General features: G+C 43.4%; 1 protein-coding gene across 2 annotated transcripts in view; it reads left to right on the forward strand.

The window, feature by feature from the left end:
- SPAG16 (sperm associated antigen 16) overlaps window positions 1-24,936 on the forward strand; it is a 425,449-nt gene that overhangs the window by 240,281 nt on the left and 160,232 nt on the right. For both annotated transcript variants that reach the window (XM_071562395.1, XM_071562396.1), the window contains one exon: window positions 14,019-14,145. In XM_071562395.1, coding sequence (XP_071418496.1) covers window positions 14,019-14,145 — 127 coding nt within the window. The remainder of the gene's footprint in view (window positions 1-14,018; window positions 14,146-24,936) is intronic.

Below are 24,936 nucleotides of genomic sequence, written 5' to 3' on the forward strand. Positions count from 1 at the left end.
ATACAAATGGAGGAACAGCTAAATGTGCCTTTGTTGTTCATGTGCCTTCATGTGAACTGCTTTTGCATTTGCAAGTTTGAGAAGAAAGTGAGGATAAATCCTCAATAGGTGGATCTCCTCCCTCTGCTTCTCTGAAGTGTGCAGTCCTCAGGGAAGTTGTTGCATTTTCTAGTCCCCTTGTATCAAGCACTGAACACTTGCCCACTGTTAGGAATTACATTTGTGTCCCAAACTGGTCTGATTTTCTGTCAGACTGAGGCCAGATTCATTTCCAAAGGATTGAGGTGTACACTTCTCAAATTCATTCTGTTTAAGTCTGTTTATATTGCAAATGGTTGGGTATTGTTTCCATTAATGGTTAAGACTGAGTAATTGGCTGATGAAATGACTCTTTTCAATTAATTACTAAATAAAACAAAGGACTAACACCCTGAGATGAGCTCAGTTGGTTAAAAGTTGGCTGTAATAACACCAAGGTCATGGGTTCAATCCCCTGTGTGGGCCATTGACTGAAGAGCTGGACTCGATGATCCTTGGGGGTCCCTTCCAGCTCAGAATAGTCTGGGATTCTGGGATTCTGTGACTCTCCCCTCTTGATATATATGCTCAGATCTGTAAAAGGAGGACCCTAAACCAGTACTCTTATATTTTGTGCAGGTGTTTCAAGTTAATCTCTCCCTCCAGCAGTTGGCAAAGGGAAATCCAGCCCTTTTCCAGCTCTCTTTGGGGGAGTGTGTAATACAAAAAATGGGTGGTGTATAATATGGAAATGGGCTTATAAGAAAACAGCAGATCAAAGTGGTGGGAGGTATCCTTGGGAATTTTGCTCTCCAGAGTCCATATTTGAGTGGCTCTTCTGCTGAAAACACATTGCCAGGCCCATGGTTTGCCACAGTGATCTCGGCAAACTTGCACCTGTAGCTCCAGTCAGCAGGTCAGGCATTTTATTCCTCCAGCAGCTGCTTGTTAGAAAACCTCGACTGACATTGTTTTGGTTGTGGCTCCGTGTTTAAGAGCACAGCAAATCCATTATTCATAATACCTCCCCAGGTTCACAAAGCCACTGAGTAGTGCTGCAGAACTCCTTAAAGCTGCCACCCACTCAAATCCATTTTATTTGGACAAATAAAGAAACTCTGCACTGAAGAAAACCAATTTGAAAACACACTGAAATTCATTTTCCTCACTTAAATATTAAAGTGCTTATATTTATTGCATTTCAGCCTTGTTGTACTGTTTTCAAAACGGATTTGCTCATTTAATAGGCCTAAAGAAGTTTCAGTAAATTTAAAAAGTGGAAGAAAATAAACTAACATATGACAAGGCTAACAGTGCATTTTGTGCAGTGAATCTGCGTGCTGGAGATTAAACCCATGCATTAATATTCTGTGTAATTGCACACTAATTTACAACACACAGGCCTGGCTCTCTGCACTATTGCTACTGACTGTTCAGTCAAACAAAAAAAGGGTTTTATTGGAAAAATAGCAGGGACTGAAGTTCCTGGTTTGCAAAGCAGTAATAAATAAATAAGGAGGGGCCTCCAACATTCACTTGCCATTCCAGTTTTGAATCTGAGGCTGTAGGTTTTTCTTCATCTGCCTTCTTTGATAAAGGCCTTTTCTGTACCAGAAAACAGAAGGACAGTTTCTGGTAGGATCCCTCATGTGTGGGTGTTTTGGTGCCCACTGCACTGGTTCAGGATGCTGAGGGGGCAGAGCTGGCACAGCTGCCTTTCCATGGGCACTGAGCAGTGTGAGCCACCCCTGCTGCTCACAGGAGCCTTCCTGCACAGGGATTGGGACTAAAGATAGAAAAGAAAAATATTAAAAATACATTTTAAAGTATATATTAAAGATGAATCAAGAAGGTGGTGTAATTAAATTGTGAAATGCTGGTACTGCTTTCACTATCCTACATAGAATGTTATCACTTTGAATCTCAGCCAGCAAGTGGATTCTGAGGTAAACTAATGATAGAGGTTTTTTTGTTTGGACTTTGAGGGGGAAAGGGAGTTTTGTTTTGTTTTTAAGGTTTTTTTGAGGGCTATTAGCTAATAGTTCTAGCTAATTGACTTAAGTCAGTTTTATAAAAGCTATGTGGATGGAATCTAGTTCTCTACATTTATTCTGCTGGTCTCTCCATAGTTCTTGCTCAGCTTTTCCCTTTTGTCTGTAATTTTCCAACAGCTGATTGATTTTTTTGAAGGAAGGAGAGAATTCCATGTTAGAAACTGTGCAGGCCCAGGTCCTCTATGGTGCATTTAATGTGACTCTCAGCAGAGAGAACCTGGGAGAGCCACGTCCTGTTCTTCCCTTGGCAGCTGCTCCCTGAGTGTGGCAAAGCCACAAAGTTCTCTCCCCTCAGCAGATGTTTGGGGCTCTCTCTCTGCATTTACACACACACAGAGCTGGAGCTTTAGAGGTGCCTGAAGGGTTGATTGAAAACACAGTGGGTTGGTGTAGTAGTTCTGACCCAGGCCTGCCCTGGTACCAGGTGTAACCAAGGAAAGGCTCATCTCCCAGGTGTTCCCCACCGGGTTTTCCCCTCCCATGTGACAAGGGAGGATATCAGAGAGGGAGATAAGAAGTCCTGGGCCTTCTTTTTCCAGCAAGGGTTGGGAACAGGGAGTTTTGCTGCCTTCAGTCCCTTGTTGGAGCCACACAGGAGACCAGAGAGAGGGTGTGACAAAGAGCTGACCGTCTCCTGAGAATCGTTGGTAGGATTGTATTGTACTGGTTTGCCTGGGGGCGGGTGGGGGTGTCCGGTAGTACCCACTTGTTCTGTTTTGTCCCTTTGTTGTCCCTGTTTTCCCTTCCCTTTCCCATTTCCTTTTCCCCTGGAAGTTTTCCAGCGTTGGGTGCAGATTGTGTATATATAATTGTAAGTATTTAGAAAAATACATCTATACTCTTAATTCAATTTCTTTCAAGTTTCTTTCCCTTTTCTTTCCCCTGCTCTGAGGAGCAGAGGGAGGAGGAGGGGATGCTCCGGGGCTGGGAAGCCAAAACAACCCCAGGACAATTGGGCACATCGTTACCTTTGAAAATCCCAGTATTTAGGCACCCCAAGACTTTATGACTCTGACACTCGGCATTGCCAGGGAAGTTTGGGAATCCCATCCTAAATATGCACATTTCTAGAGAGGATGGTCTGATGGATCTCTGCAGGATGAACCTGGTGGGCTTGGGCAGGGTGTTTTGGACTTCAGTGGTTTTTAAAGATGTGCTGTTATATAGTTACAGACTTAAAATCATATAAAAATCAATAATTTATCACATTGTCAGTGCATTTTCAGAAGAAATAGATCAGATCACAGTAAGATACCAGGAACTAACAGAAAATGTGCTTTCCAACACAGCACAGTAAGTTTATCTTGTCTTCTGCTGTAAAGATATTTCAAATTTTATTTTTCATTGTCACATTTCTCATTTCCCATGTTATGTCTCACCAGTCAGTAGCTGTGCATGTAATGCCATATTTTTTATTATGTGATCATGTAGAAGAGTGAAATAAATGATGAAAAGGAAGAGAATGAAAGAAATGACAAAGAAATTCTTCAGGCTGGTTGAAATGCACTGTAAAGGGGATCTGAATGTCGACTTTAGATGACTATTTTTTTAGAAGACAATAGTTTATCTAAACAGCAAAAGCCTAAAACTGTACAATAAGCTCTTTGAATGGAACCAGTTGTAACATAAGCGTGAATATACACACACAAAATTAAATCACTTGACAGTGATCCATTCAAATACATGTATAATGTTATCTTTCAAAATCAGCAGCAGCAAGTCCTTGGAGGAGATGAGACATTTGGGTTTAGCTGTTCAGGGTTAGCCCAAAAAGGCAGTAGTTTTACAGGTAAAGGTTTTGTAAAAAAAAATTAAAAAATTAAAAAAGACAAAATAATCAGATCATGGAAGCTCCATGTTGACTGTGGAAACAGGCCCTGAGTTCAGTGCTGATGTCAGCTGATATGATAATTGAGGATAACCCACTGTCACCAGGGAGGGAGGCTTTGCTTATTTGGCTGCAGAACTGCTGAGCAGAAAACACGCTCGTGCTCGCTCTGCAGTGTTTAATGTCAGCTTAAATGGTTTAGATCTATTTTATTATTACTGAGATTGCACTGATCTGATTATCTCCTACCCATATGCCTTGAGGGGGTAGGAGATAATTGTTTAATGAAATAAGGCTGTGGTTTTCAATAAATGATTTCTGGTGCTCCTGTCTTCACTGTCCCACAGAAAAACCCCTTATGGAAACTTGATTTGCAGAAACTGCTGAGCAAGGGTTAGAGTCAGAAAATAATGTAAGAATCACCACACACCTTGTGAGCCTCAGTGCACCTTGCACTGTTCAATCAGTCCCTGTGTAATGCAGGAACTGGGCCTGGAGGGGGACACTTCAGATCCTGTCTCTGTGAGTGCCAGGACCTTTGCTCTGCACAAAGGTTGTTCTTCAGCCACAGAATTTGTTTCCTGAGTGTGGACAGCCTTGATGAAGAAGGGAGAATGTCATAGCCATGGGTGCTGACTTCCCCAAGGCAGAGGGAAGAACTAAACCTGAGTTTTGAAATGTGGTTGAGGGATGTAGGGTGTGCTCCTGCATCGTGCTCAGAGTGGGTACCAGGACAGTTCAATGCCATTGGTGTGTGTTACAGATGTTCTGGGAGTGCCTCTGAATCGAGTTGTTAAAGTAGTGTTAATAAATTGACTGTTTCTGGGTGAGAGAGGATTGCTCAGGAAGTCAGGTTGGAAGTTCTTTGGATCATGCCTAGACATTGTTCTTCTACACAGACTTACAGGCAAGACCTTGTCATTGCCTTGGTCTGTGTTTGACCAAGATGGTCCTTGAAAAGGGTACTCAAGTTCTGCATCTTGGATATAAATGCCTGAATCTTCTTCTGGCTCCATGACATTCAAAGTCCTTTTGCTGACCTAATTCTAACCTTAGGAAAATATCATCCTTTTCAAATGAAAAATAACACAAATTTGAAGCATATAAAAACACATCTCGCTTCTGAAAAATTTGGATTGTAAGTAACAGGTTTCTGTTCAAGCTAAAGTAGCTGAAATAAATTACCAAAATTGATTTAGAGCCCAATTTCAGTGGAAAGCAAGCTTTTGCAGCAGCTGTTGCCATGAGCTGTTCCCTGTGCTGCCAACAATTAGGTGTTGACTAGTGAGATTCTAAAGATACCTTGACAAGGTACAGGGTTCAGCTGAGCCTACACAGCAAATGGGAATGAAGAGCATATTGCAGTCTGGTGTGGAAATGTGAGTGCTCTGCTGCAGAACTCCAGAACAACTACAGAGGAAAACATGGTCATTTCAATGTGGGGCAGTCCCTTGTCGGTGCCTCTGAGACAGCTGTGAAAGTACAAATTTCTGTTGCTATTTTTAGGCTGTTTGGCAAAGGGATCCATCTTGTGGTCCTGGTTCAGCTGAATATTTATGAAAATCTTTGCATTGGAAGATGTGCTTCATTCCAGTCACATCTTTAAAGGATTCTACAGTGTATTGCTGTAGAAATCTGCCTGATCTTGTAATTGTGGATACTGCTTTTCTCATCCAATGGCACTTCTTTTGGGGGCACACTGGGATTAGATTGGTGTAATTATATTGCTATAAAACCATACTGCTAACAGGGAAAGTTAGAGCAAAAAGACTGTAAGCCCTTCTTAAATAGAGATTTTATTTCATATTGTTTTATCTTTCCTTTAAAAAAAATCAGCTTCACACCAAAACCCCTTTATCTGGAAGCAGAAAATAATACAAATAATAATACTTCCTAGGCAAGAGTTTGTTTGTTCAAGGAACTGGAAGACATTAAGAGGCTCAGTTTTCAGTGTGGTAATGAGCAGATTTGTTATTCATGTTTCAAGCCAATAAAAAGGGAGGGATTATTGACAGTTTTCACACCTTCTAATGAAAGACTAAGTCGAATATTATTAATTCAGTAATCTGTGCTTTTCACTCATAGAAAACATAAAGTTATTGCCAACCACATTTATTGTTCTCAGTGTTTATCAAAATTGATCCTGGGTTTGAGTGGTATTTGAACCATTCAAATAACAAAAGGTAATTGGTTGTATTTCTTTTTTGCCCACTTTTGCCAGGGAGTTCTAAGCAAAGATGGCACTGGGGAGAGTCTTCTGTCCTGTAAAACCCAACCCACCTCTGTCTGTGGGCACTTTATGCAGAAACTTATCATTGGCTCAATACCAGTTAGTAGAAAATACAGGTTATTGTTTCCAGGCTGGATCAGGCAGTCGGGTCTGTAGCCAACACCTCAGCAACCAGCGTGGCCTTAAAGCCTTCCCTTGGTGCTTTGTTGTCCAGAGGTGTTTTTCCCTCAGTATCCCCCTGGAAGTGGAAGTTTCCACATGCTCCATGAACACACAGCCACTCCTTCAACATGCCCTGCAAGACAAACAAACACGGTGTTATAATTGGCTGCTTTTCCACTAATGCATTTTCTGTTACATAAATTACAAGGGGTTGAGGCAAATGAGCATTTTAATCCCAATGGTAAGACATGAAGTTTTGCAACCTCTTTCTTCTGCATTCACAGAATGCACTTTTCAAGGGCTGTGATTATTTGGCTGTTATCTGATTTCACCACAGAATAACAGTCTGACCAGACTTCTATTGCTTTCTGCTGGTTAATTATAAATTTATTAGGAGAATTTTGTCCAAATGTCCCTCACTATTAGACCTCACTGAATCTGAAGTTTGAGCTATCAGACTTCTTTTAATATAATGCATTGCCCTCTTCTTCTGTTCTGCATGTGCTTTTTTTTCTATTTTTTGTTCTCAGGTACGTGCAATTTTCCCTTTCTGTGTATTATTTGCCAAAGAGGCTGTTTCAAGTTATAGAAATAGGACAAGGTAATTTTTAGAACAGCAAAATATGTAAGGAGGCAAGGTCCATGGGGATGAAATAAATTTCCAACACAAGAAAACAGCTTTCCTGCTATTCTGTTTGGGTGTTGCTATTGACAGAGTAGCTTTGTTAGCAGCACACAAATGAATGGGTGGCAGTGAGGCTGTGCCACCACTGGGGAGGGGGTGCCAGGGAATGGAGGAGTTTGGAGTGGGAGCAGAGGTTTGCACAACCTTATGGGCACGCTGATGAACTGGAATTTGGCCCACTTGGCTGCTGCAGGCAGATTTAACCCTGCTGTGGTGCCTGCAAGGGTGACCCCCAACATGTGTGGGACTGGGTTGGGCTGGGGAGGGCTCAGGGTGCTCAGTGAGAGCCACACTCAAGGGCCACTCATGCTCAGGTGGTGCCTTCCAGTTTTCTCCTCAAGTTTTGCTGGGAGTGCTTTCAATATGTTAGACACATTTGGGTCAGACTGGAGGCAGCAGCATTGGGGCTGCAGTTCCCTCTTGCAGGACAGTGGAATCTGGTCACCTGCTACATCTCTGTAGTCTTTATTCCCAGTTTCAGCAGGATTAGTGATGGGTTTGTGGAGTCTTTATAAACTGATGTCAAAGGAAAGCTGCCATGCTCAGTTCAGCCCTGAACAGTAAGGGAGAAAGAACATTGCTACATCTCAGAGAAGAAATCTGCACTCTGAGATAAGCTGAAAAATAAACTGCTGCAGCCTTTCAAAACTTACCAAGCAAGACAAAAATGTAACTGTTGACATTGACTTACATCCTTTTCATTAAAAAACTTAATTTGATCCATTTCAGAACCTCTGTGTTCTAACAGTAGGACTCCTAAAGTCTCATTGTTTTCAAGGAAGTCTAACAAAAGGATGTAACAGGATTTTATTGCAGACTTACAAACTTGCTGAATCAATACGTAAAGTTTGTTTATTTATCTAGAAAATACTAATAAAACTTCTATCATGTTTGGGTTTTTTTCTTCCTTGGCCAAGCATTCCTAGTTGGGAAGGCTTTGCTTTGTTTTTGACAGAAAGAGGAGAAAAAGGACAGAGGAGGGGGAAGAACTTCACCCTTGAACTGGGCAGTGCAGTCAGTCCCACTTCAGAGATCAACCTCTCTGAAATTGGGGGACTGCTCCTTGCTCTGCAGGTTACCCAGACTCTTCCACCAGTGCTGAGTATGCAGATAAAGTAACACAGAAAACAATTAAATACATATTTTCCTTCTACACATTTCTAAATACTGGAGAAGAAATGTTTACAGTGTCACTAAAATAGTGGTAACATCTCCTTTGGCACTGCATTTTCCAAGTGTCAGACTCGGGTTTGAAAGAGGACACAAATGAATGTTCACAATTTGAAGAGAGCTCTGTCTTATTGAGGATAAGCAAGAGTTGAACAAAGTGGTTCGTATTGACAGAATCATACTGTCATGTATCTTTTCAGAGACAAATGTACTTTATAGGGGAAGTGTCCTCACATGTCAATGTCTTAGAAAATGTGTTACATTTAGTGAAATAATGGGTCAGGGGGAAAAAAAATCGCTGTCATAAATGATGGTAGGCACTTTTTACTGAAATACTGGTAGTTTTGCATTCTTGACATGAATAATTGGAGGTGTCATATGTGAAGCTACCTAGAAATAAAATAGAGGTCATAAAATGTAAAGACATGATAGGATGCATTTATAACAGCATAAACCAAACTGGCATTTTAATGTCTTAAGCCAGCCCATTTGCTAGACTTGGCCATTGATCTTGGCTAGGGAAGTTCTATGCCTAATTTAAACACATTTTGGAGATAAAGCCACATAATGGGAAAGTGATAGGATCTGATTTTGTTAAAAATACTCTCCTTTTACTGTTACAATTATATCACAATAACAGGGTTGGAGACAGGTTGTGGTGTGTCCTCAAAGTTCCTCAGAAGTGTGTCCACCTTCACCACAGGTGACCTTCAGGTGTCATTGCCCTGCTGGGGATTGCAGTTCACATAGAATGTTATTCAACAGACAGGAGAGAGAGAGAGAGTTCAGTGTTTGTTCTGTGGGATGATTCAGAGAGCAGTTGTTGGGAAAGAGAGTACAGTTTGGGAGTGCCTGTGAATTTAATGAATTCCTCTGGAAGGCATGTAAAAAGGGGGTTGGTAGAGGCACTGACTCCAAAGAACTTGCTTAAAATCTCATTAATTTCGATTGGCTGTATAGGTGCTGTTAATTACCATGCCTGAACTGAGATTTAGTATGGCACAGCAATAAAAGAAGTAATTATGACTACCTAACTAATCACTAAAATGGCATCACCCTCCACTCCCCCAATTTTCCCAACAAAGCTGAACATAAAACCCACATGCTTTAAAAAGAAAAAAAGCAGGGAAGCAGGCAGGTTTCACAGGATTGCCAGCATGCATGTGTTGGATGTTGGGTGTTTTTTTAAAACACTTTTAAACAGCAAGAGAATTGGCCACATGTAATCTGGCTTGTGGCTCCCCAGTGAGTGCTGACCTGTGCAGGTTGGACCCTGTGTGGCCTTGAGCACTGAATATGCAGCAGGGAGCTGTGCAATGTTCCCCCTGGGCTGTGCCAGCTTGGTGTCCTTCCTGAGCTCTCACTGCTCTGAGCAGCAGGAAGGTATTCAGGAGAAGAGGAACCGACCCCCAGTCTGTATTTTCTTTTCAATTACTGTGCAGTTGATGGAATATGTAACTGGTGCATTTTTTGGCTGCTGTTGTACATCAGAGGCAGCAGCCTGGTAATATTCAGCGGAGTCTGATGTAAGTGGAAATGTTTCATATCTTCTGTTTTCCATGCAGTTTTGCTGAAAGCCCTTTGGAATTTGAATGAACCATTCCAGGATGTGATTTTCGAAAGAGAAGTCTCTAAAAACTGAGCAAGTGAAATTTTCCCATCACTGTTGAGCTACTGCTATCAATAATGGTGTGATGAATTGAAATGCCAACGTTCATGGAATAGGTGTGCTTCTTTATAAGTGTCTGTCCATGTTTGAAACTCTTCAGAAAAATCCAAACTTGGTGAGGTAGAAAGAAGGCTGATTTATTGATGGGCATCATTATATATGCCTAAAACTATGTCTAGAACTGCCTGAAGGGAAGTTCTGGCCAGGTGGGGGTTGGTCTCTTCTCCCAGGCACTCGGCAACAGGACAAGGGGGCACGATGGGCTCAAGCTCTGCCAGGGGAAATTGAAGTTGGATATCAGAAAAAACTTCTTTACAGAGAGAGTGCTCAGGGATTGGAATGGGCTGCCCAGAGAGGGGGTGGATTCCCCATCCCTGGAGGTTTTTCAGCTGAGCTTGGCCGTGGCACTGAGTGCCATGATCTGGTAAAGGGACTGGAGTTGGCCCAAGGGTTGGACTTGATGATCTCAGAGGTCTTTTCCAACCCAATCCATTCTATGGATGTGGCACTGGGTGAGAATCCACCATGTCTTGATCCAACCCTACTGTGATCACCAGCCCAGGGCACAGAGTGCCCTGGGCTGGTGATCACAGTGGGGTTGGATCAAGGGTTGGACTTGATGATCTGGGAGGTCTTTTCCAACCCAATCCATTCTGTGATTAACTTACCTGGATTTAAGGGAAGGAATTGACTTTGGAGAGAAAAATAGAACACTGAGGATAATTAGACATGAGCCAAGAAAATGTGGTGTGGTATTTTGAAAAAAGAGTAATAACACAGGTGAGGGTTGGAATTGGCATCTGAGGTGAGATTCAGAACACAATGTGCAAAATATTGAACTGCTGCACAGTATTTCTATTGTGGCATCATCTATTCAGGACCTCCTTCTCTGTCACTGGATATGGGCAACAAGAGTTGTGCAAATGCCTAAGCTGCTATTTAGAGATGATTCCCTCTGTCTTCCAAGCAGGAATGTTCACAGCTGGTGTGGTTTATATCCATGAGGCTGTGTGTTCACAATGGAAGAAAAAACTTAGTGAATTTTCCTGCAGATTTATTCTAATGTAGATAAACTTGAAGCATTGGGTAGAAACATGAGCTCCCATGAAAAACAGGGTGATGCTCTACCCTTCATATCAACTTTTTTTTTTTGTGAAAAAAGAACATCTACATAAACCGTTGGCCTTTCTGACCAGAAGAGAGCTGGATACAAAACAGTCTTGCTGAAATTGTATCTCAGCTGGAAGGAAAGATGAGTTTATTTTCTGTAGCAGCTGGAGGAAGGTTCTGAGAATATTCAGTCAGTTACCAGAGTGGTAAATTAAATCTCCAGAGGCAGAGCTCACTCATCAGTGCCCAGTGATATGGAAGGGGTGAGGAGAGAGGCAGGAGCTGCAGCAGGGCTGGGGGTTTATGTTCTTGATGGAAAAGTGCAAATCATTTCCTTCCCTTCTGCTCCTGTCATGGTCCATTTCTTTGGGCCATTTTCACCTTGCTAAGGGATTCTGAATGGGCCTTCCTGCTTTGGCACCTGATTCATCTCTCACAAGCCTGTTCTTGCTGCCTGGGATGGTCCATGTCTTATGCCAGTGCCTCTCAAACAAAATACTGTTTTCCTTCCCCCTCCTTCCTTTTCCTGTGCTCTTTCACCCCAGGCCCTCTCAAGCAGGTTGAAGATGCTCTTGTCCCCCAGCCTTTGAGGAGAACATTCACACTCCTTTATTACAGGAAAACACCCCCTTTGTTCCAGTGGGACACTGTCACCCTGTGGCATGTAAAGTTGTCTGTGTTTTCAAAGCCAGGAAGTGCCCACAAAGGCACCCAGCAGGATTTTCCTTGTCAGAACCTTCAGCAGCTCCGAGTCTTTACAGTGTAACAGGCAGGCAGGAAATCACTGGGCACCTTTGAAAAATGGCATATCTATACTCAAATAAAAGTGTAAGATCTGAGATGAAAAAGGCAAATTCTCTGGTGTAAAACATTGCCATGAGACAGCGAAACAAAAAAATTACTTTATTGAAGTTACTTTATTGTCATATATCAAGTGATCATGAATATCAGATAGCTGGTGCACCGAGCACTAACAGCTACAATACTTTATGACTAGTTTCAAATGAGTCCTTGTGATAAAATAACACATGTAGGCTATAGAACAGATAACTCTGGATAGTATAATGTATTATCTGTAATAGAAAAACATAGATTCTGTGAAATGATACCACTGGAATCTAATACTTCTTTGAAATCTATTTCCTGGATAATATTTCTACCTAGAAGCTACTTATCTCCCTCCTGGCCTCCCTTTTTGGGGACAGGCTCAGCACAGCACGTGGTTCCAGTCTGGGAAATGGAGAGGCACTAAAACAGGTCTGAGAGGTGTGGTGTCCATCCAAACCTTGCAGCTCTCCTGGCCTGCACCTGCTCTGCAGAAACTCGTCCTCTGTGCTCCCAGTGCAGAACCTGCAAGAGCTCTGAGAATCTTCTGCTGGCACACAGGCAGGAAAAAAAGATCACATCCTTAATTCCCCCTGCTGACAGCTTCCTTAATAAATTTTGTAAGAAATTTCTCTGTTAAGAGCCACCCAGTAATCTAATTTGCAAGCCCCAATGATATATTCAGCAGCCAGCTCAGGGGAGGTGTGTTTCTACTGTCAGAATCACATGAGCAGGGAATAAAACTCTGAGCTCTCACTGAAAGCTGCAGTGATTTATGATGAGTTGTTGGCTTTAATTTTTTCATACTATTTTTGACTCAGCTGAACAAAGAGGACAGAACAGCTACTGACTTTACATGGATTAGTTTTTTCCACAGTATGCTCACCTACCTGTATGTTTTCCCATGATGCAACAATACAGAGAGTGCACATTTATTTTTCTATGTGTATCTAAAGAAGTCATGGAGTGAGACCTGTATCAGTGTGGGCAACTCCTGTGTGCAGCCATAGTGGGTGATTCATGCCAGTTCATTACACTGTCTCTCCTCCTGACATGCCTCTGGAGGAGTTAAGCCTTTGCCATTCTGTTCAGTTTAAATAATCCCATATTTATTCATTACCTTCTGAGTTTCCTGGTGAGGCATTCTTGGACTCTTCCTTTCTCCTGCACTCCACTTTAAGGAACGTTCTACTCTGGTGTGTACACAGAAAACAAAGCAAAATCCAAAAGATCACATTGTGAGGGAATGGATTCTCTACAGCTGTGTCATTGTGCTTGTGTCTCTGCTCCTTACAAGGGGATTGTGTTCCCTTTGCATCAGGTTCTTACCCTCAGCTGAGAAGGATCAGAGTATTGTCTCAGAAATTAACTCATTGAAAGAAAACAAAAAGACAAGAAAACAAAACAAAAAGACAAGAAAACAAAACAAAAAGACAAGAAAGCAAACAAAAAGCTCTGGGGTATTACTGCATAGCTGATGGGCTGGGAGAAGGTTCAGCAGTTGGGTGTCATCAGCCTTGCAAGAACTTTCAGAACCATTTCACAGTGTAATTCCCTCTGAGGTGTTGTCAGGCCGTGATAAATGCCTCACTCTGGGGGTTCAGCTCTGCTCCCTCACACCTGCTTCAGGAATGTAGAACTTCTAATGGCTACTGCTGTGCTTGATCCATGGTGGGAGACCTCTTGTTCAGAGCAAAGGGCTCTTGGGTGTCCTCCCAGGCATCACTCTCTTTCTACAAGTTGTTTGAAGACCTTGAGAGGACAACAGGGTTGCCAGCACTCTGGATTTCTCCAAGGTGCACCTTGGCACAGTCCAGTAGATTTCTCAGACCCTTTGCAAGCAAGAAGGAATGTGATACCTTTGAAAGGGAAATGGTACTGTCTGTTCCTATCCTACCTTTGCATCCACGTGCCCTTTAATTTCTACATTAGCAAGGGTTTTGAGGATGCACCCAGGAAACACCAAGTGGTGCTTTCATTGTGGCTCCTTAGGATTCAGTCTTTTAAAACCTGCTTTTCCATTTCTTTTTACCTTCTACTCCATTTCTTTTTACCTTCCACTTTATACCTTCACTCCTGGGAAGCAAAAACCATCTGACTGGGTTTTATTGTTGCCTCTGTGGTGTAATGTTTGGGTGATGAATAGTGTTTGGGTGATGTCAGTGTGGGGGAGACACACAAACTGTGTTACTCATTTACCTAAACTTGTCTCTGGCTTTTATTGCCCTGAATGGCAAGTGCTGTATTTGTGTTATTTTCTTTTGCAGTGAGAAATGCCGACACACGTTGCGTGGCCATAAAGACTCAGTCAACAGCATTGAGTTCCTTCCCTTCTCCAACACTGTTCTCACGAGCTCTGCTGACAAGACTTTATCTCTCTGGGACTGCAGAACGGTAAGGAGGCTCTTCCTTGGTGTCTCCTAGTTCAGGCAAGGTGGTGGGGTGTGTGGTGTAAGAAAAATGAAAGCCAGGGTCCAATCAAAACAGGCAGTAAGGGTGGTGTGGCAGTAGAATGCTCACTAACACAGCTATTATCTTCTGCCCCAAGAAATCAACACATGGCACTTAATTGGCATCTGAAATGACAGAGTCATCCCAGTGCAACAAATGAATATGTGCCCAGATGACCAGACGACCAGCTGGATTAGGTGGGGGTGGATTTAGCAGTGATGGTGTGGTCTGCAGGACTGCAGTGCTGCACCCTGTGCTGTCACAGCTCAACAAGCAGAGCAGCCCAGGGGCAGTTTTGTTGGGCTTCCCACAGGTCCTGTTGTCTGCTCGCTTGCAAAAGTCCTGGCACGTGCTTTGAGTCACATACAAAGGAAATGGGGGAAGTGCCACAGGAGAAACACAAGCTGCAGAAAAGGCTACTGTATTTATTCTTCCTCCAGAAGGGATCTGCCTCCTCGCCCCCAGAACTGTCTGCTGATTCCTCATGGAATATGTATTATTTTCTCTGTAATGTATCCCTGTAGGTAGTGACAGAAACTCTGCATCTCCCCCTTTATTCCTCTCAACCTTCATTCTTTGCTGTAGGTATAAATGGATTGAGTGCATTGCAGAGTGTATTTGTCCCTGCTGCTTTGCAAACCAAATAGGCCAATCCTGCTCAAGTAGAATATGAGAACAAGGCAAGAGGAAGTTTTTTCTGTTTCATCAGAAAATGTAACAATTACTGCTGCAGTTGTGGGGTTTGTCATCAGACAACTTTTGAAATTCTCAGATTGTTCCTTCTAGTTGGTATTGCAATCACTTTGCATTTCCCAAACAGTGTAAAGATACAAGACTCCAGCCCAGAACAGACAAAGGTGTATTCATGGAAGGGATTTGAGAGGAACTAGTCAAAGCCCTATTGCTGTGTATGAATTCGTGCTGTCATCAGATCTATACAAACACAGAATAAGGAAAACCTCCCTAAAAATGGCAGTGGAATACTTGAGATGCTCATTAGGCAATTTCTATTTATGGATCATAGAAACACACTGAATAGAAGGTCATTTAATAATAATCATAATCCTGGGCATAAAGCACAATGAGTTAAAATGAAGTTAGTCAAGACTCATTATTCTTAAACACATTGGTTTGTAAGAATATTTGATATTCAAAAATGAATAATTCAAAAAGAGGAAGAATTATTGAAATACAAACAAAAATTAAATACATAGTGGAAAAATAGATTTCTGCTTTGTTTGGTTTTCAATAAATTCTGCCAGGAACTTTGTCTTGCATGTGTCCCAGTAATCTGCTCATAGCAAATTAACAGAGTCATCAAAGAGTTTGCCTTTGATAAACTGAAGCTGAAACCTTGGTCTGTGTTTGCTCACTAGCATTGTTTTAAGCTTTGGGTAATTTTGCTAAGGTAGGAAGGACCTTTTGTGAAAAGAAAACATTATATATGGCATTTTGTTGTGTGTTTATTCTGTTGAATTTTTCCCTCCATTCACTGGGAAATCTTACAGATTGGAGGTATGTGCCCACACTGAAACACCACTTGAAGTGGTGCAATCACTGTGAAGGTGCCATGTCCCTCTAAATGCTGAATGGTATGAAGTGTTCCCTCCAGAAAGAAGGTGAATTATTTTCTCCCATTAATTTGGAAGAGAATATTTTCTCACCTCTGTGAGATCAATTAGCATTAAGGAGTACATTTAAGGTAATTTTAATGAAACATGAAAACCACACTCTAGTTTGTTTTCTCATAAATTAGATTCCTATTACTAATCACATCTTGCTCTTCAATCATTAAGTTTAGTCAGCTCTTTATTATTAAAGATAGTGGATACAGAGAACTGTAAGTCAAAGCAGTGTAAGTTGATTGGACAATGAGCTCTGGATTTGGGGCAGAATGGAACATAAATCTTAGTAATTACCAAGCTGAAGCTGTAATGCAGCCTGCAGACTTTGGAAAAGTCAGGAGTTACTTTTTCCTGTTTTTTTTTTCCCTGGCTAACATGGAGTAAGATCTAGTGGTTAAAAATATCTACAGCACACTGGCTGTAATTTTAAACCTAAGATACATGTTGCCTGTAGGGAAATGAACACACAGGAGGATGAATAGTACTTGGGTGATTATGGCTCTTTCCAAACATTCTGGGAGAATTAAGGGTTTGGTGTTGGCTTTGGATGGGAACCATCCTCGTGCTGTGCCAACCCTGCAGTAGTTGAGATGGATGAGGCCAAGGCTGCAATTCACTGGTAGGAGTTTCGTGCCAGTGAAGCTGATGCCTCTCGTGCCAAGATAAGCTGTGGAATTTATTCCTCTCGCTGCCAGTTTCATAGAAAGACAAGCACACTCTGGCTTTTCACCAGAATATTTTCTCGCTGACACATCAGAATAAGCATCTCTGCTCATGAATTGCAAAGTGTGTCCAGGATAAGTGTGCAAAGGAGCGTGTTACCCCCAGAGCACGGGTTCACCTGCCCGAGCTCATTCTTCTCCTGATAAGCTGCCTGCCACTCACCTGCATTTCCCACAGCTCTTGGGGCCAGTCAGATTTGTCTGGATAATATTTAAGCCAAGGTGCATCTTTCTGAGACAGATAAAATACCAAATATTTATACACTTGAATAATTAAGTAGTGGGGAGGGAAAGTACTCTCATTTTTCATTCTACATGTTTGAAACTTAGTGATTTAGTAACTATCTCATCTGCTTTCTGATTTTTGTAAGGTTCTATAACTGGATATTTAATTTCTGAAATGTGAAGAGACCCTCATTTAAAAGGCAGCATTCAGTAGTAATGCCCTAAGAAACGTGTCTGACCAGAATTTGGGAAGACTTTGTGTGTCCATAACCAGACAGTCCCATTCCCATCAGAAACGTTGTTCTTGTGAAGTTCAACACACTCACAGTTCTGTAAAAAGTCAGTCATGCAATGCTCTTTTTCTATTTGATTTTTGTGAAATGCTGAGCATTTGGTATATTGTTTGATATTTTTTGGCCATTTTGGTCTCTAGTGGTCACTGATACTCAAATTTACTATTTTAATTATCCAGGATGTAATTCTGACTTCACTTGGTGTAGCCCTGTGGCTTAAGAGGAGTCCTGTGTCTCTGTATTCCTCTTGCAGAGGATTGCTGTGTAACACAAATTCAGGGATCCCATTCCACCCCACTATTGAACTCACACCCCTGACATCCAGCCAGGAAGGCAGCAAGGATGTATCAGCTTTTCTCTCTTTGGGAGATGACTTTAACAGGGGTAAGACAGTGCAGCGGAACAGTGACCAGATATGAGTTCTGGCTCGGAGCAACAGATTTTGTCCTTGACAGTAATTTGTGGTCTGAACAGCTGAATCAAACCTAGAAGCTCCAAGGTAGTGTGGTCCTTGATGAATAATGCAGGCACCAATCTCAGAGGAAAAAGGAAAAAGCAGAATGAAATTGTCCCAAATCCTGCCCGAACAGCAGCAAATAGCTCCCAGTAATAACTCATTGTCATTGATCCAGAACCTGGCTGTGCCCATTAGACTCCTCAAAGACTGCTGTAAAATTTCCCCTGCCCCAAAGCAAGGGAGTGGAAATCCAGGCAGAGTCTTTCAGGCTCCTGTGGGGGTGGGCAGGCACTGGTTCTCTCTAAGCCCCTGGAAGTGGTTCAGGGGTGTTACAGCCATGCTTCAAACAGCAGTGCAGGCAGGACCTGTAGGGCTCCATTCCACTCAGAGAAAGACATGAGGAAGAAAGAGTGAAAAGAGGGAGAGGCAACTGGATGCTTCTTTAGGGCAGAGTCTTGTCTTCCAGTGTGGCATTGGGTTAAAAAGGTTCTTACATGCAGCCCTTTTTAAAGCATTATTTCCTAATAAATTGAGGCTTCTGAACTCACAATGTCCGTATCAATCCTTTGAATATTAGCCAAGGGTGGGCAGAGTTTCCATGCAATCAGGACTCTGGGCAACAGCAGGAACCCTAAAGCTGCCCCACCTGGTAGCAGAGGAGGCAGTGGGGGCACAGCCCTGCTGCCAGGCACCACCTTTCCCACAGCAGCCCCCACCCTGTTCTCTGGGTGTTACAGCTGAGGCAGTCCCTGGGTCTCTTCTTTCTTTGGTCTTCATGATCTGCCCCCCAGATTCAGAGATCCTGCAACAGTCTGCCTGTGTCTTCAGAGCAACAGCACAGTAAATCCCTCGGAGCTTGAGGGGGTGCAATTTGCATTCCTGCAGTTTGTAAAGGGCTCCTACTGCAGGCCCAGAGATCATTTGAGGACAGTGGCTCTTGCAAAGGGCTTTCACACTGTGTCCTACCAGAGGATGAATAAACACGTGGGCCCGGCACATTTGGAGCTGTCAGCTGAGGTGCCAGCTGTGGTGCAGCATTTTAATGATGAGCCCTTGGCTGCTCTGGGGTTCATGTGGATGGAGAATAATTACAATGATGCTGATCTAAGCTGCAGTCTTGAAATTTTTTTCCTTTACAATACAGCCCATCTTCTCCCACCTTGTGATGTCTTTGGCATGGGACAGCCTAGCTGTGTTGCAACTGGGTAGTGCCTGAAAATTAGTTAACTCTTGATTAAAAACACTGGCATTGTTCCAAACCAATAATTTCCATAGATAACCTTTTTAAATTTTTTTTTCTAATGAAATTACCTTTTAAACCACTTATTATTTTAGTGTTGGTTTTCTCACTTTTAAGTTGGTAATTCCCTGAAATATCCTGCTCTATTTTTGATTCTTACAGTGAAATATAAATTATCTTTTAGACCTCTTGTTTTTCAGCATGAATTTTGGCAGAACTTTTTGGCTGGTAGGTTTAAAGCCTGTGGGAACACCCAGACCTTTGCAGGGATGCTGCTGGTCTGTGGTGGGGGGATTTACACCTGTACACCCAGACCTTTGCAGGGATGCTGCTGGTCTGTGGTGGGGGGATTTACACCTGTACACCCAGACCTTTGCAGGGATGCTGCTGGTCTGTGGTGGGGGGATTTACACCTGTACACCCAGACCTTTGCAGGGATGCTGCTGATCTGTGGTGGGGGGTTTTACACCTGTACACCCAGACCTTTGCAGGGATGCTGCTGATCTGTGGGGGGGGGTTTTACACCTGTACACCCAGACCTTTGCAGGGATGCTGCTGATCTGTGGTGGGGGGTTTTACACCTGTACACCCAGACCTTTGCAGGGATGCTGCTGGTCTGTGGGGGGGGGTTTTACACCTGTACACCCAGACCTTTGCAGGGATGCTGCTGATCTGTGGTGGGGGGTTTTACACCTGTTTTCCTTTAGAGTGGGCATTCATGAGGGAACTCCAGGAAAAATGTCAGAGTATTTAGGGATCAGGTGCGTGAGACAAGCACTGAACCACCAAAGGGAGTCATTTGGAAAAGCAATCTGGTCTAACTTGTATCTTTTGGCCTGGTCCAGTTGACTTATCCCCAAGTAAACACCTTAGACACAAAATTACCAGTCAGAATATCCTGAGGGTATTGGATTTGTCAGGTCTATTTGAACCCTTTTGAACTCCTGAGGAATGAATTCAAGAGCTGAGTGGATAGACAGGATGGGCCATTTAAAAACTCTTTGACAGGCAGTTTATGGTCCAAATCAATCCTCTTCAAAAGTAGGTCAAAGATTGAAGTTGTCAGTATTGGAGACAAAGAGCTCTTCCTTTCAGACTCCAAATCTCTTGGTGTAATGGAATTATTTTGCTGTAAATAAGGAACATGCAAAGATAAGTTCAGTTTCTGGCATGAAATGTAACAAATTCTGTGTTCCTGATTCTGTTCTACACATTTGTAAATAATGGGTTCATATTTTAAAACTCCCTGTCTTAACATGAAAAGGAATTTGAGTCACAGTAAAATATGAAATCAAGAACAAATAATGATGAATACAGATTATGTTTTCTCCCAGAAGTAATATCACAAAAGACAAAAATAAAATTTCAAGAGGTTTATGTTAAATCTCCTTGGGATGCTTTCCTGGAGACTTAGTGCCAATTTTGTCAAAACCAGAAGTATGGATAAGGAAAAATGTCTTGATTTCTTTCTAATCCTGAACAGCAATAGGAAAAAAAACTTGATTTGGTCACTATAGTTTTTAAAAATGCTGTATTCTGGCTTTCTTCCAAACCAACTTCTGCAAAAGGCAGATTGAAATAAAATATTTCAAGTAATGAACATGTAACTGCAACTTGGATCAGTTGACCCAGATGCAAGCAAGAAAAGATTCTCTGTTCCTGTTTTGCTGTGGGTTTTTCTTTCTGAGAGGCAGGAAAACCACTGCCCTTAAATTGTGTGTGGGCTGCTGTCCTTTGGTCTGTCACTGCTCACTGGTTCTTCCTCTGCCTTGTCTTCCTGACTTTGCTCCCAAATCAAACCATTAAATCCAAAGTGTAACAAACTGTGTATTCCGTTGTTCTCACAGGCTTTTTTTCCCCCTGTTAAACTGGGTTGAAATTAGACTAAACCTTTTACATCAGACAAGTTTACATCAGCAAAGCTCAACAGTTGGACTTGATGATCTTAAAGCTCTTTTCCAACCGAAACAATTCCATGATTCTAAAGCTTCAGGTGAATTAGTGGCTCTTAAAAGGTCCATTGCCCAGGCCTGTCCACTGGATGTCAGAGTTGCCAGTGGGAATTTAACCTCTGTTAAGGAGTTGTCTTCCCCTGCCTTGACTCCACAGAGTAGAAATGCTACATTCTTCATTTCAAGGAGGAGTCTTTGAGAAGACAAGACAGTTGGGTGTGTTAAAGCTTAATATTCAGCTTGACTCCTAATTCACAGGAAATGTATAAATGGCTTTATCTTGGCAGTGATGTAGTTAGTTAGTTAGATTAAAGTAACACCTTTTCATCATGATGTTCACAGTTATTTAAGCTGCCACTAGAGAACAGAGCAACAGGTGCTCTGATGCTTTCCTTCCTGTGGTGGTTTCCCTGCAGGCTCTGCCTCATTTCCCTCCCGGAGCCAGACGTTTTCACCCATCAGGCCAGGCTTTTCCAGCGCTGCCCAGCCTGGTTTAACTTCCCTGTGAGCACGCCTTGGCTCCTTTCCCGTGTCACTGCCTTTCCCAGGGTTGGAGCAGCGCCGTGACCCCTCCCTGGCACCTGTAAGTGTGCCTGTCTTTGGATCCCCTTTGGTGCCAAGCTCCCAAACCTCCCAGCAGTCCGGATCGCCTCCATCCCTCCCGGCAGGTCACGCTGCTTCAGGGTTAGTGCCTTCCACCAAAGCTTCTGTCCTTGTTTAAGGCTCCCTTTCATCCCTGTGCCCATTCCCTCTCATTCCCCAGGATACTCCCTTTTCAACCCTTGCATTCTCCAGGATGGTCCCTTTCACCCCTGTGCCCATTCCCTCGCATTCCCCGGGATGCTCCCTTTTCAACCCTCGCATTCCCCGGGATGCTCCCTTTTCAACCCTCGCATTCCCCGGGATGCTCCCTTTTCAACCCTCGCATTCCCCGGGATGCTCCCTTTTCAACCCTCGCATTCTCCAGGATGGTCCCTTTCATCCCTGTGAGCATTCCCTTGCATTCGACAGGATGCTCCCCTTTCAACTGTTGCATTCTCCAGGATGCTCCCTTTCATTCCTCGCCTTCCCCGGGATAGTCCCTTTCATCCCTGTGCCGATCCCCTCGCCTTCCCCGGGATGGTCCCTTTCATCCCTGTGCCGATCCCCTCGCCTTCCCCGGGATGGTCCCTTTCATCCCTGTGCCGATCCCCTCGCCTTCCCCGGGATGGTCCCTTTCATCCCTGTGCCGATCCCCTCGCATTCCCCGGGATGGTCCCTTTCATCCCTCGCCTTCCCCGGGATGCTCCCTTTCATCCCTGTACCGATCCCCTCGCATTCCCCGGGATGCTCCCTTTCATCCCTGTGCCAGTTCCCTCGCATTCCCCGGGATGCTCCCTTTCATCCCTGTACCGATCCCCTCGCCTTCCCCGGGATGCTCCCTTTCATCCCTGTACCGATCCCCTCGCCTTCCCCGGGATGCTCCCTTTCATCCCTGTACCGATCCCCTCGCATTCCCCGGGATGGTCCCTTTCATCCCTGGGCCGGTTCCCTCGCCTTCCCCGGGATGGTCCCTTTCATCCCTGTGCCGATCCCCTCGCCTTCCCCGGGATGCTCCCTTTCATCCCTCGCCTTCCCCGGGATGCTCCCTTTCATCCCTGTGCCGATCCCCTCGCCTTCCCCGGGATGCTCCCTTTCATTCCTCGCCTTCCCCGGGATGGTCCCTTTCATCCCTGTGCCGATCCCCTCGCATTCCCCGGGATGCTCCCTTTCATCCCTGTACCGATCCCCTCGCATTCCCCGGGATGGTCCCTGAGCTACCCGCGGTGCTGGGGAGGCGTTCCCAGCGCTCAGCCAGAGGCCGCTCCCGGACAGGGCGCTGTGGAGCGATGGAGTCATGTGGAACACGTGCCTATAATTACGACCGAGGGACATCCCTATTCCAGGCAGCAATTCCCACTCCTTTGACAGCTCCCTGTGATGTGTCCCTGACACTGAGGTTGCAAAATTCCAAGGGCAGGCACAGAGGCAGCGGTGCGGGGATGGAGGGCATCCATTGCCCGCTGATTGAAGGAGATTTCATCTGCTGGAAAATTAGAGTGGATTGGTTTTCACTTGCTGCTGGTTATCTTAGAACATTAGTAGTAACTAGAGAGCTATAAATAGACAAATTTAAAATATTTGAAGTTTTAGCCAGGGGAGAAGTGTGGCTACAGGTTCCAGTAAATGCTTCCCGTGGCTCCTGGCGTGGGAGCGCCCAGTGCCGGCGCTTGGCTGTGTCACTGATTATTTGGAAATGAAGTGAGAGAAGCGGGTTGTGTTCCTGTCTGGGCAGAGAATAGATTGACCTGAGTCTGAACTTCTTCCCAGCTGCCTGTGTACATCTATAATCTGTGGGCATGATAGATTGCAGCAAGGAGGAGTTTAATTTTTATGTCGCCAATGTCACTTTGAAACAAAATGAGAGGAAAGTTCTTTCAAAGGCTTTGGGAGAGGCCTGGCTGCAGAATAACATTTGCATTGACTTCTTGGTCCTAAAACTCTAATTAAATTATTGATTATGAAGCTGGCTGCTTTCTTAATAGTTCCTAATGTAACAATTAAACCAAAGTAAGTAATTAAAAATGAAAAGATTGGTCCACAAGTACAATCTTCAGAAGGTCATTTTCAACTTAATCGCTTTTTTGAAAGAGGCAAGAATAAAACAAATGAGTCATTAGCAAAAAAGCAATTTGGTGTGTGTATATGTGTGATAATGTTTCTACCAGATGACCACTGACCACACAATACCTGAATTAAGTTAAAATAATGGCTAAATTTACTCAGTTGATATTATATTAACATGTCTCTTGCAGCCCAGGCCTGTGGTGTGTGCAGTGCAGTAGGAGGTTCAGAGGTGTAGAGGATTTCTACTCTGGGCAGCTCAGAACCCAAGGGAGAAGCTTCAGCCAAAGAGCACAACATTTCAGTGAAACTATTATGTTGTTGTTGAACGTCATAAACAAACGCTTTATATTACACTGATCATTTATTTTTATTTTATTTCATTTCATTTTTATTATAACCATGAGAAGTAAAGGTAAATTTTTAGAGGCCAGTCAAGCTGGTCCATGGATGTTTATAGGTGTGGAAGGGTGAAGGGAGGAGAACACGAAGGTGTTTGCCAGAAAAATTTCAACATACCACCTAAGTCTGTTGCTTTTGACAGAGAAGGAATGAGAAGTGATACTGGAAGATTTAAGAACTGATAGAAAGTTTGGGATCCATTAGAAAAAATAGTTCCATAGCTGCAGTTGGATTCTGCTTCAACATGTTTGCTTGGAACCAAATCCTATTTTTGATGAGGCAGTGGAGGGGAAAAGTACTGTGCAGTTGAGGTTATATGAGAAATAGATAAATCTGCTGGTTTGTTAAATTAAAGGTGTTGCATCCTAATGCTTTCCTCACATACTAATTGGGCAAAAACAGATTACAGACATGAACTTTTAATGAAAGGTCCTCTTATTGGATCAGCATGTCTGTCTCTTCACAAGCACACCCACAGTGCTCTGCCATGTTATGCTGAAGAAAAGGAGTATGTGGTTTATCTTCCCTTTTATCTGGGTTCCCCACGAGCTGTTTTTATGTGTTTTTGTGTACAGAGCTGCTGTTCTGTCAGGTTGAAAGAAGGTTTCTGGACACACTTGTCTGCACAGGATAGGCCATGATGGGTTGAGGTTGCACTGGACTCTCTGGGCAAAGCACTAGCTGTGATACATCAAACCATGTATCCCTCTGCCCCTTCCCTCATGTAGCCATAAAAACTAAAGTTTTAGAAGGTGCTGCCATGGTGACTGGCTACACATTCTGAAAAAGATCTACTACAACAGAAAGCCCAAACCTTCTTTGCAGAGAGAGTGCTCAGGGATTGGAATGGGCTGCCCAGAGAGGGGGTGGATTCCTCATCCCTGGAGGCTTTTCAGCTGAGCTTGGCCGTGGCACTGAGTGCCATGATCTGGTAAAGGGACTGGAGTTGGACCAAGGGTTGGACTTGATGATCTTGGAGGTCTTTTCCAACCCAATCCATTCTATGATTCTATTCTATGATTCTTGCAAATCAATTTCTTCTCTACTAACAATCACATTGTGAGGTAAATAATACATATTCAATAAATAAGTCTGATAAATACTGAACCAAAATATTGGTGGTGAATGATGTTTCTTTGTATGGATTACTCCCTCCTAGCTGCTTGTGGATACAT

This window comes from Pithys albifrons, chromosome 8 (genome assembly GCF_047495875.1).
Source record: "Pithys albifrons albifrons isolate INPA30051 chromosome 8, PitAlb_v1, whole genome shotgun sequence".
NCBI classification, from domain to species: Eukaryota; Metazoa; Chordata; class Aves; order Passeriformes; family Thamnophilidae; genus Pithys; species Pithys albifrons.